General features: G+C 37.9%; 1 protein-coding gene across 2 annotated transcripts in view; it reads right to left on the minus strand.

Annotated features, from left to right (window-relative positions):
• TRPA1 (transient receptor potential cation channel subfamily A member 1) overlaps nt 1-13,275 on the minus strand; it is a 56,030-nt gene that overhangs the window by 13,698 nt on the left and 29,057 nt on the right. For both annotated transcript variants that reach the window (XM_047842532.1, XM_047842531.1), the window contains exons 14-20: nt 13,055-13,221; nt 11,332-11,425; nt 6,513-6,572; nt 5,900-5,998; nt 3,334-3,404; nt 2,254-2,416; nt 1,377-1,466 (exon numbers count right to left, since the gene is read on the minus strand). In XM_047842532.1, coding sequence (XP_047698488.1) covers nt 1,377-1,466; nt 2,254-2,416; nt 3,334-3,404; nt 5,900-5,998; nt 6,513-6,572; nt 11,332-11,425; nt 13,055-13,221 — 744 coding nt within the window. The remainder of the gene's footprint in view (nt 1-1,376; nt 1,467-2,253; nt 2,417-3,333; nt 3,405-5,899; nt 5,999-6,512; nt 6,573-11,331; nt 11,426-13,054; nt 13,222-13,275) is intronic.

Here is a 13,275-nt window from a genome sequence, read left to right on the forward strand (position 1 = left end):
TCTGTGTCTCCCTCTCTCTCTGCCCCTCCCCCGTTCATGCTCTGTCTCTCTCTGTCCCAAAAAAAAATAAATAAACGTTGAAAAAAAAATTTTTTTTTAAATTTCAAGTTTTGGACATCAAATTTTCTATAGAGGTGACAATTTCAGTATCAATTAAAAAATGTGGAGACCAAGTCTGTTAGAGAAATCATATAACTTTATAGTTCAATTTAGAGTATAATCTATAAAAAATGAGAATTATGATGAGATTAAATAATATGCCCTAAATCAAACTACAATGGAACAACAGTCTAACTCTCAGAATTGTGACAATCTACTGAAACTATATACAGACACACACACACTTGCAAATATATAGTACCAAACAAATGCAAAGCATTGTAATGGTCATGGACATTCTTTAAGACAGGTATCAATGTGCTTATATAAAAGTAAATTTTCACATAAAATGAGGTACTTATAAAAGTTACATATCTTATAAAAATAACATTCACAAAAATACAAAAATGAATAATAAAAGACTTTAAATAAAAGCTTGATGCCATTTATTAACCAAAGCAAGGACCTGTAGATAATTCACATAATTCTTGAGTCTGATCTGAACTTGGTTCATCCATTTAAAAGTATGAAGTAAAAATTATGCTATAAAAAGTTCCCAAATTTTTATTATAGCTTGAGAATTTTATCCAGTAAAGAAAAGCATTCTTATTAAGAAAGGAATTAAAAGACCCATTTGAGGGGCGCCTGGGTGGCGCAGTCAGTTAAGCGTCCGACTTCAGCCAGGTCACGATCTCGCGGTCCGTGAGTTTGAGCCCCACATCAGGCTCTGGGCTGATGGCTCAGAGCCTGGAGCCTGTTTCCGATTCTGTGTCTCCCTCTCTCTCTGCCCCTCCCCTGCTCATGCTCTGTCTTGCTCTGTCCCAAAAATAAATAAAAAACGTTGAAAAAAAAAAATTAAAAAAAAAATAAAAGACCCATTTGAAATGGAACCATGGGCCAAGTAAGTTCTTTATAAATAGTTATATTCAAAAGTACCTAATTCAAAATCCAGCTATCATGTTAGCAAAATATCAAACTGATAGAGAAAATACAGAAAAGTCATTCATAAGTTCATTTGTAGACAGACTCATACAGACTAGTAGAACTAGAACATCTCTACTTCAGATTTATCAAATAGGCACCATCCGATGCAAGAATCTTGTCTAAAATCATGTGATTTCTACAGTTTGAAAAGTTTATGTTTGGTACTTCCAATCTATACATTGGTCAAGTTATGTGATTTTATTCTGACATATATTGTTCAGTAATAGTTTAGCAACTTATGTTCTGCATATTAAAATATTTGCAACTTTAGAGATATAAAATGTATCATGTACCTGTTGGAAAATTTGGACCACTTCTTTGCAATATCCAAATATACTTGATAAAAAAACTAAAATCATACAAACTTTTATAGAATAGGAATTCTGAAACAAAAATGTGTAAAACAGTTATGAAAGATAGCAAATAAAACACTTTTGCTTTTGCATAATTTCCACTATTAAATATTTAATTTTCTTCTACTTCATTTCTATGTACCATTATATTTGCTTTAAACAGAAAATTACTGATACCAATATAAAGACACATACTCATTTCATAATGTCCTAAGAGGTTCAAAAATCACCAAATGAACTCTAAAAGAGTATGAATCTGTAGACCTATGTAAAATTTGTTTTACTATGGTAAAATACAATAAAATTTACCATTTTAAAAGTTTTACATTTTACATGTACATTTACATTTCAAAGTGTATAATTCTGTGGCATGAAGTACATTTACTATATTATGCAACCATCGCCACCATCTATCATCATCTAGCTCTATAACTTTTTTTCTATCACTCCCAAATAGAAGCCATGCATCCATTAAGAATGACCCCCTCTTCCTAAAATCCCAGACAGCCATAAATCTGCTTTATTGTAGACATATTTTAAAGTAGTATATATATACTTCAGTATTAAAGCTACTATCTCATATGTCAATTCCTTTAAATTAATTTACAAACTCATTTATTGACCAAATTATTTATATTCCCTCGCATTTCACAAAAGATCTTAGGAAAAATTGTTCACATATGAATCATACAGTCCATAATAATAAAAGCCTTAATATTTCAGATTTACTATGGGGTTAGCATTTCTGAGGAAAAAAACACACTTGTAATAATCTTTTATTTTAAAAATTTGAAATATGATGACCAATCAAAAATACCTTGGTGTCTAATATTTCTGAATGATCACTAGTTTCATTGATGATTCCAGTTGAGTTGAAAGCCATACCTGGCTTTATACTGACAACAAGAAAGGTCATAGGCAGGAGACCAAGACAGTAAGATCCTAGGTTCATAATATGGGCTCTAAACCCATAAGCCAACCTACAAAAATAAATTACAATCTCAACAAAAAATACTTACTTAAGATAGCCTGTGGAAAAGGTAGTTATAATCTCTCTCAGAAATCTATTTGGTAAATTCATTGAACTTTAGAACCAAGATCTTCAAATTCACCTTTTTTCATTTTCAGAAAAGAATCTCAACTTCCCAGGAAATCATGACTTACTTAAAATATCTCACCAATTAACGGAAGAACAGAGACTTTAGCTCATATTTTCTGACTTCCACGTTGATTGTTCTTCCCAGGTACCCCTCTCACTTTACTGTCCACTAAACTGCAAGGCCCAGGAATGCTTCTTCATATCTCACACAAGGGTTTCTACCTCCTAAATATTTCATTTAATGTCGAAAATAAACAACATCAGCATTCTTAATACCAAAACATTTGCCTTTGACACATTTCTTTTTCAAAGTGTAACACATTAATATAATAAAGTCCAGGGGCATCTGGGTAGCTCAGTTGGTTAGGTGTCCAACCCTTGGTTTTGGCTCACATCATGATCTCACATCACATCACAGTTCACAGGTTTGAGCCCCATCTAGGACTCTGCTCTGACAGTGTGGACAGGGGATTCCCCCTGCCCCACACCACTCTCTCTCAAAATAAATCAATAAACTTAAAAAAATCGAAAACATATTATTTAAGAGACTTTAAATTATTAAAAAGAAATACTACTTGGAGCACCTGGATGGCTCAGGTGATTAAGTATCTCACTGTTGGTTTTAGATCAGGTCATGATTGCATGGTTCAAGCCCCACATCAGGCTCCATGCTGACAGTGCAGAGCCTGCTTGGGATTTTCTCTCTGCCTCTCCCCTACTTGCTCACTCGCTCTCTCTTTCAAAAATAAACTTAAAAAAAATACATACATACATACATACATACTGCTTAATACCCACCATTTCATAAGTAAATATTCTTTACATACAGGATGATTGAGAAGCTCTATGCGGTTATGTTGTACCATTGCCTGAGAATAATAAAAATAAATCATATTAAACTATTAAGTACAAACTAAGTTTTTTGTTTGCTGGTTTTATAACTTTAATATTATAAAAATAACACTTTATGAAAATTTGAAAAATCAAAAATTATATCAGGAATGTATTTTTAAAAAACCACAAGCTAGAACCATTTTATATAAATGCACTTACTTGATTCATTTTGTCTCTTTCAATTTCTTACCAGTTGAGATAGAATAAGCACTTTAATCTTACACAAAGTTACAACTGGAAAGGATATTAAAAATAAACGAGCAAGAGCTACACTCATTCTTTCCTTGAAGAAACTCAGGCTTATCTCTCTAGAAGGATTTTAAATAGTAGAGTACACATAGTCATTAAATTAGCTTGTGGATTAAGTTTTCATGAATTATTGGGAACTACTAGTATCTATTTTAAAAACAATTTTTAATTATTCAAGAAATACACAGAGGAAGTGACATCAGCAAGATGGTGGAATAGGAAGTCCTGGACCATCTATGCCCATGGAGACAAGACATATCACAACTTAATACCTGGACCAATTGCCTTTGTGAGAAATACAGAAACCAGTTAAGAGGTTCCTGTACCCCAAGTGAACCTGTAGCCAAGAAGAACCACATCAAAAACAGTAGGAATATTCATGGCATTTACTTGCCATAGCCCCTCTCCCAGCACAGAACAATGAGATCAAGAGAAAATCCCCAACTCCTGGCTTCCACCTGAAGAGGAAAACGATATGTGGAATGTTCTAATTGTTCAGGGAGTGGCCCAAGGGACTGGTTTCTGTCTTTCCTGAATCTAAGCACTGACAGGTCCATCCAGTCTCTCAGACTTCTGTGCACAATAATTTCCTATCGCAGACCAGCTCTCCTTCCAGAAGAACCCCACTCAGCTCAGATATAATGAGAGATTTGTTATGTTATTAAGGCATTATTCAATTATGCCAAAAGTCAACCACTAAGTGAGGTGTATTTATTCAAGCAAACCTGTGTCATATAAATTATTCTGAGTCTATAGTATACAAAGCCTATTTCCTCTTAGAAGCTACAAAGTTTTATTTCCTCCTTACTCTGCTGGTGGAAACAAACTCTGGTAGAAGTATTGACTGTTCTTCAAATTATAATTTAAAAACCTCCACATATACACACAAAAATTCTAAGTAGAGCTATAGTATAGTTACTTTTAGGTGACTTTGTTATTCAGTCTGAACTAAAATAACAACTACAAAACATGACATACTCCAGCAGAGCTAAAATGTTTTGCATAGAGCCAGTGTGAGGTTAGTTTCCACTGTCAACCTTGTGGGCATAAAATCCATAGGACTCTGCATCCCTCCCACTCCAAGTACTCAGTAAGCCTTCTAGATATCACTTAAGGTGATGGTTGGTACCATGGTCTCTATCAAAGGCTCCCATGTAGAGAAATGAATTCATTTAAAGTGAATAAAAATTCCCAATTGGTCTAGACCAGTGCTGTCCAATAGAAGTTTCTGCGATGGAAATGTCCTCTATTTGTGCTGTTCAATATGAGAGCCACAAGGCACATAGTCTACTGAGCGCTTGCAATGTGGGTACTGCAAATGAAGAAATAAACTTTGAATTTTAAGTAGTCACACATGGCTAGCGTTTACTGTATTAGACAACACAGATCTAGACCCTAGACCACAATTTGGAAATCACTTTCAAATAGGTTTTCTTTTGCTTGCAACTGGGTTAATTTGTTGCCAGTGTGTACAGGGCTGGGCCGCCAATCCCACATGGCACCAATCTGTTGATGCTGCTAGCTGCTCTCCCTTTAGACAAGGAGCCCACTCATCAGTTACATCTTTCCTCTGCAGTTATGTATTTGAGTTGGAGACCCCTGATTTAGACTGCAGTGGATCATCTTGCATGGCTTTTATTGTCCCATCTGCTAGAAATGTAAAATCCACTTTGGAGTAAGAGCTGGTTTGGTCTTAAGTCTCTCGGGCAATTGGGGTCCATACTGTGCATGCTAGGCCTGCTTTAAGATTGGGATCACTCCTCCAGAAGCATCAAAGAGCTTCTGAAAGGTCAGAGTTTACCGTGGATCCCCTTAGACTGAACTTAGAATCTGTGATTGTAAAATGTCGCCCCTACATTTTCCTGTGGCTTGCATGGAGAAAACTCTTAAATATATAGGTCTATATTTAGATGGATGGAGTCAGGGAGTAAGCACTGACTGTCAGCCTATGTTGTCCATGGTTTATTGGATTTTGAATGAGGCAGGTTTGACATGACCATTAGAACTAAAGTGATTAAGAGTGTAGAACTTTAAGGGGACTAAAGTAAAGGATCCGTGGAAAATGACTGCTTTCTTCACTGAAAAGTAAAGGATTAGGACACATGGCAGAGAGAGACATCAAACTGTAAACGTGGAATTCTCTCCAGGCCTCTCTCTGGAAATACACCAAAACACAGAACCCATGTAGAAACTACCTAGATAGTGAAAACACTGGACTTACGTTGAGGGTTGTAAGAGGCTCATATGTAACATCCTGTGCAGGTGTTACTTTCTTGGTAAATTCTAATGGACACTGAAGATACCTGAAATTATACTCAATCTGTAGAAGACACAATTTTTAAAACATTAACAATCTAGTATACACCCTAAAGCAGGTCTTGACAAATCAAATACATAAGTCTACCATTCTTCTGAAAATTAAATATTTCAAATAAAATTGAGTCATTTGGTCTGAAGAAATGTAGATTGTTATTTCATCTTAATTAAAAAAAAAATATCCTGAAAGGCTGTTACGTAACCTTCTATAACCCACAGTCATGGAAGAAGATGAATTCTCAAAAGATCACTCAGATCTTTGGAATTTCATTCTTCAGGTTAGTACTACCCAAAAAAATACAAAGACTAGAAACAACCCTAAATAATGCTATTAGAAACAATTAAAATATTGGGGGGAAACCAAGGAAAAATTCTCTCACAAGCAGAGGATATAATCATATAACAAATGAAGACAGTAATTACCATCTTCTGAGACTGTGGAACTCTAGTAACATTGTTTTTAGTATTCATTAAAGAATTATAATAAACTTTCAATGACCATGATAAAACAAACTTACATAATAGTCTTGGCAGGACTTGTCTCTTTTGGAGGGCATCATGCAACAATCTAAAAGGACCTTTAAGAGAGAAAACATGGCTACGACATTGGTCAGAAAACGAAATGAGAGATGGGATTTGATCCCATTTCAAAAATTATACCCAAGACACCCCCCTCTCCCTTTCCTTTATTTCTGGTACTTCAAAGATAAACTATAATCCATGCCATTCAGGAACAAAGTTTAAAATATAAAGTTTTCAACTACTACCACATGCCTCAGAAATACCTAGTGATTCTGAAAAATATGCCTAAGAATGAAATCACATTTACTAAAATTTGAGTCAAAAATATTTTGTGAGTTTTACCCAAGAGTTGATGTCCTTCTGGCCTTCTACAGAATATATAGCTTATAAAGGGTTCCTTTGCTCCATCTATATCTCATCTTCTATACTGCTCCAGCATGGAGTGCTGTGTTGGTTTCTGTCCTCACTTGCTGAACAACACTGACAAAGTATTTGCCCAGAGCAGCATGAACAGCATACTGAAGGACAGAGGTTAAATGAAGAAATATTGAACGCCCTTCAGGTGCTTGAGAAAAGGGGAGAACACTTAAGGGATCATTACAGCTACCTCTAGGACATGTAGGGATAAATGTTTTTGTGGGGTCCCTGTTAACATAAACTATTTCAGTCACCCCCAATCTGTGTGCTGGCACCTTTCTGGTGCCCAAATTCATCATCCCAAGAAAGGAATACTGCTCAGATTGTTCTCCTGGAGAAGAATCTGGACACAAAAAGCTCCAGATGATTCCACCAGTGTGTCCCCCAAAACTCCTGGGCATCTGGTCAACCCCACCTGCAAGAAGCAAGGGTAGAGGACTGGACAGCACCCCTTCATGAAGGAGAGAAACAGGGACCCAGGCCCCATTGGGAGGGCACCCCTGTCCTGCTGGTAGTCTCAAACACCCGGAGGGACTTAAAAAATTTTCAGTCTCGGGGCGCCTGGGTGGCTCAGTCGGTTAAGCGGCCGACTTTGGCTCAGGTCATGATCTCGCAGTCCGTGAGTTCGAGCCCGGCGTCAGGCTCTGTGCTGACAGCTCAGAGCCTGGAGCCTGTTTCAGATTCTGTGTCTCCCTCTCTCTGACCCTCCCCCGTTCATGCTCTGTCTCTGTCTCAAAAATAAATAAACGTTAAAAAAAATTTTTTTTTTCAGTCTCTGTTGGTGACCAGGCAGTGATACTAAGGATCATAAAAAGCACCCTAAGAAATAAGGACAAAACTAGTCAGTAGTGCTGTGCAAGGCAGAACCAGAGAAGCAGGTCTGAGACTGTTTGAGACCTTTGTAATTAATAATCAGCATAAGCTACAGAAAGGAAGGTGGAAACATGGGGAGGGACTATGTAAATTACTCAAGTGTATGATGTGAGGCTAAACTAAAAGTTATTTAAGGACAAATTCACAATACTAAAATGCAAGAAAATTATCAAAAATGAACTAGAAAATATATAATCATGTAAAGAAAAGAAAAACTAATCATAATCCCACAATTGTGGTAATTCTTATTAACATTTTGGTGTAATCTTTTAAGTTCCTTTCCATGTTTTCCATATGTATTTCTAACATATTTTTTTTACTGTTATTAATGCTACATAAAATATTACTATATGTAAATCTGTATCTCTGTTCATTAGGACAGATTCCAACAACTAGAATTATTGAGTAATTCTGAGATCATTTTCAATCCTGAATATTTATGTTCCCTTTGATGAATTTAAGTACTTGAAATGCTAACCTATGAACTGGACAGGCTCCAAAAAAAAGCATGTGAAGTACTTAGCACATACTAAGTGCTTACTGACAAGTAAAAACAGTTAAGTGTGAGTAGCTGTAGTACTAATAACCAACCACACAAGCAGTATAACAGTAGGTTGTACAAGGTATGACAAGCACCCTCCTGAATACTTCATATATCTTGCCTCTACTTTTTGTAATCACTTTGTAAGATCAGTATCAGCGTCACTTGTTTGGAGATGAAGCAGAAAATGAAGTTCAGGGAGGAAATGACTCACCTAAAGCAGTAGCAAGAGCCAGGACCAAAACCCAGGACCATCAGGCTCTAATTTTGTCCCTGTGCCCCTGTCTTACTATGTCTCACTGCCTCCTCCATATTTGAATATATTTTCCCTCTGAATGACAGCCAAAGGCATCTTTTTTTTTTTTTTTGATTATTCTTTGTCCCAATCTTCAAATATCAACCTTCTCAGGAGGTTTTTACCTGCATCCTTAAACACGCACATGCTCATCAGTTCATGGGTGTTTCTCTTGTAGTCAAAGTCAGTTACATGCTGGGTATATGTTCAATCCAGCACAGAGAATCACACACTTGGAGGCCCACAGAAGCCAGGGGGTAGTGTAAATGAATGAACTGTGCCAGCATTAAGAGCTCTTTTCCACTGTTTTTGAAATGTTGTCTCTCCTCGGGCTGGTTTCTGTCTTTACAACTTGGGTAAATTCATACATAGAGAAATATCTCTCGGCTACAAGGAGAGCAGCTGCACCAAAATGACAATACACGGCAATGAACGGTAGGCATTAGACGGAGTATACAAAAGGAAGAGGTGGGACTCGCGGGCCAATGGTGGAGAAGTAGGGGGACCCGAAGTTCCCTCGCCCCTCAAACACAGAAGTGTTGAGGCCAAAGGACTTTGAATTCCAAGAGTCTGGGCTGCAGAGGGACAGAGACGTCCCTAAGGACCCACCAGGACAAGCTGGTGGGCCATAGGTGTATGACTGTGGGAGAGAGAAAACAGGCTGCGTAGGCAAGGAGGGGAGGGATCCCCTTCTGCGGAGAGACAAAGGGAAGAGAAGGAGAAGCTGGGGAAGCATAGGACTGTATCTGGACGAGAGGAAAACCATGGAACAGGATGGAGAAAGATCCAATCTCTAACCTCTTTGACCTCAGCCACAAGCAAATATGTCTTGCTTGACATATTTCCAAAGGTAAGGGAATTAGAAGCAAAAATGAATTACTGGGACCTCATCAAGATAAAAAGCTGCTTCACTGCAAAGGAAATGATCAACAAAACTAAAAGGCAACTGACAGAATGGGAAAAGATATTTGCAAATGACATATCAGATAAAGGGTTAGTATCCAAAATCTATAAAGAACTTACCAAACTCAACACCCGAAAAACAAATAATCCAGTGAAGAAATGGGCGGAAAACATGAATAGACACTTTTCCAAAGAAGAAATCCAGATGGCCAACAGACACATGAAAAGATACTCAATGTCACTCATCACCAGGGAAATACAAATCAAAATCACACTGAGATACCACCTCACACCAGTCAGAGTGGCTAAAATTAACAACTCAGGAAACAACAGATGCTGACAAGGATGTGCAGAAACGGGAACCCTCTTGCACTGTTGGTGGGAATGCAAACTGGTGCAGCCGCTCTGGAAAACAGTGTGGAGGTTCCTCAAAAAATTAAAAATAGATCTACCCTATGACCCAGCAATAGCATTGCTAGGAATTTATCCAAAGGATACAGGAGTGCTGATTCATAGGGGCACATGTACCCCAATGTTTATAGCCACACTTTCAACAGTAGCCAAATTATGGAAAGAGCCTAAATGTTCATCAACTAATGAATGGATAAAGAAGATGTAGTTTATACATACAATGGAATACTATTTGTCAATGAGAAAGAATGACATCATGCCATTTGCAGCAATGTGGATGAAACTGGAAGGTATTATGCTAAGTCAGTCAGAGAAAGACATATATGTTTTCACTCATATGTGGAACTTGAGAAACTTAAGGGGGAAGGGAAGGGGGAAAAATAGTTACAAATAGGGAGGGAGGGAGGCAAAACATAAGAGACTCTTAAATACAGAGAACAAAGTGAGGACTGACTGGGGGGTGGGGGAGAGGGGAAAATGGGTGACGGGCATGGAGGACGGCATTTGTTGGGATGAGCACTGGGTGTTGTATGTAAGCAATGAACCATGGGAATCTACCCCCAAAACCAAGAACATATTGTACTCACTGTATGTTAGCCAATTTGATAATAAATCGCATTAAAAAAAAAAAAAAAAAAAAAGGAAGAGGTGGGATGTATCAAATGGGAGAGTGCTTGCCCTATCTCAAGGAAGCAGCTGCTACTTGCCCGGAAGTTTCTGCCTCACCAGATCTGATTTTTACAGGAAGCCAGATATGTGGATCCTTAAGAGAGGCATACTGGTTTTAAATATTAACAACTAACGCAGATTTGAAACAATAACATATGTGCCCCCAAAAAACTACCTGGAGGCTGTATTCCACCAGCAACCACCATTAGTAGTCTCTGTTCTCGATTTGGATTATTCTAATAAAAAAATGTTGACCATATTTTCCTATATTCCATATAAAAACTAACATCATTCTTTAATTCAAGTAAACACTTGTTGGCTAACTTCTCTGATCAATAGCCTATTGTTAGAAACTTTACTTTAAAAATGAAAATTACAGGGGCGCCTGGGTGGCGCAGTCGGTTAAGCGTCCGACTTCAGCCAGGTCACGATCTCGCGGTCCGTGAGTTCGAGCCCCGTATCAGGCTCTGGGCTGATGGCTCAGAGCCTGGAGCCTGTTTCCGATTCTGTCTCCCTCTCTCTCTGCCCCTCCCCTGTTCATGCTCTGTCTCTCTCTGTCCCAAAAATAAATTTAAAAAATAAAAAATAAAAAAAAATAAAAAATAAAAATGAAAATTACATTTACATTGTGATTACAGCAATAAATCCTCATATTATATTATATGCCAAGCATATACCCAGAATCAGTTTTGTCTGGAGAGCTTACCTTCATGCATTCAGGGAGGTATTCTACCATTTCCATAACTGGACATTTATTGCTTGGAGAATAATGACTAAAAACCTTAAGGCATTCTTCCCATCTATTAAAAAGCAAAACAAAACAAAACAAAAAACAATGGTGATAGTAATAAAAGAATCACAAGTCATAATCCTTCTGTTCTACACCACAAAGATGCCAGTTGAAATTGAAGATTATACCTTTAGGAGAAACCTGAAATTGTTCCAATGGAACCAATAGTTCACGAATCAAGATCAAACCATTAATAGGGTCCTTGTCCATTAGTGGAAATTAGAAATGTGGGAAAATTCTAGGATGGATATAATCACTGTTCTTTTTCTCTAAATTCCTTCTTAAAAAGGTAAGCTTTTACCTTCTTTTCTCCTGAAATCATGAAATAGTATGAGCTGGTCATGCTGGGTAGAGATACTCACATTCACATATATACAACAGCAACATAGTACTGAACATGATATATTTTTTTTATTTTTTCTAATGTTTATTTATTTTTGAGAGAGAGAGAGAGAGACACAGAGTGTGAGCAGAGAAGGGGCAGAGAAAGAGGGAGACACAGAATCCGAAGCAGGCTCAAACCCACGAGCTGTGAGATCATGATCTGAGCCGAAGTCGGACACCCAACTGAGCCCCCCCCACCCCCGCCCCGGCGCGCCTGAACACGTGATATTTAATGGGTAATCCGTGTATATATATAATGTTGAATTAAACTACAAAATAACATGTGTCAAGAACGTTAAGAAGCATGGATTCTGCCAGGAGATTACAGAGTCTGCTCTCTTCTTCCCTGCCATTTGTTTGGACACGATAAGAAGGTGCTTTTGATACCAAGGAGGAAATAAATCTCCAACAGGAAGTAAAGAAGAGACCATTTATCTCCAAGATCCTATCTACGTCATAGGAGACTATTTCCAAAAAGTACCAAACTTTCTGTTAACAGTATCAGTAAAATGCATCTAGAACATCTGCATAATCAGTGGCAAACTTCTGGTTGCACACTTGCATTGGCTAGCGTTTCAAAGGAATAATCATTGGTGACGGGTGGGTCTTGAGATTGCCCATGCTTAAAAACACAGGCTTATCTGTCTCGAATATGAAATGGCTCACCTCTGTGTCCACAACTGGGTGATACGGGGCCCTTGAGCATATCTGTGATTATACAGAAAAGTTTATGTACAAAAACTAGGACAAACTACCCTCCAACTTTATCATTAGAACTCCTTAAAATATGGCATAAAAACCCACAACCACAAAAGGTTATGTGTTAAGGGAAATTCCAGTCGATGGCCCTAGTAACAACCTGGATATACCCCGCAGAGGATTTTCACCAACATCCGGTTTCCACATTCGTATTGGCAAGAGAGTGTTGGCAGATTCAGGTTGAGCAGGGAATAGTGTGCTAGACAATGACCATAGTGCCAGATACTACCCATGCCCGAACCCCATGAGTGTCACATGAGTGTTATGAAGGTGATCTATGCTCCCACGATTTAGAAATGGAAACCAAAAACCACAGAGTTCAGTAACATGTCCGTTATTACCCAAAGAGTACATTAAAAACTTTATGTCAACAACTGATGTTTAAGAAATGTTGATTAACAGCTGAAACTTATTCTTTTTCTGTTTCCTTTCAGGTTATAAATCATCCCTCGTGCCAGAGGACACGAAATGACAGTGGGATAGGAAGAAAGCATACCTTTTGTTCTTGATGGTCGTAAGAACCACGTCCTTCCTCTTATTGTGAATTGCAACATGCAAAAAGGAGGCCTGCTGCTTGTTCAGGACGATGTCAGCATCATAACTCAAAAGAAGTGCGACGGCTTTGGCATGGCCTTCCCTTGCAGCAAAGTGCAGTGCTGTGTTCTTTCAGAGAGAACAGGACACAGAAAATCCAGTGACAATGGCTAGTCATCCTTT

Source organism: Prionailurus viverrinus, chromosome F2 (assembly GCF_022837055.1).
Source record: "Prionailurus viverrinus isolate Anna chromosome F2, UM_Priviv_1.0, whole genome shotgun sequence".
Lineage (NCBI taxonomy): Eukaryota > Metazoa > Chordata > Mammalia > Carnivora > Felidae > Prionailurus > Prionailurus viverrinus.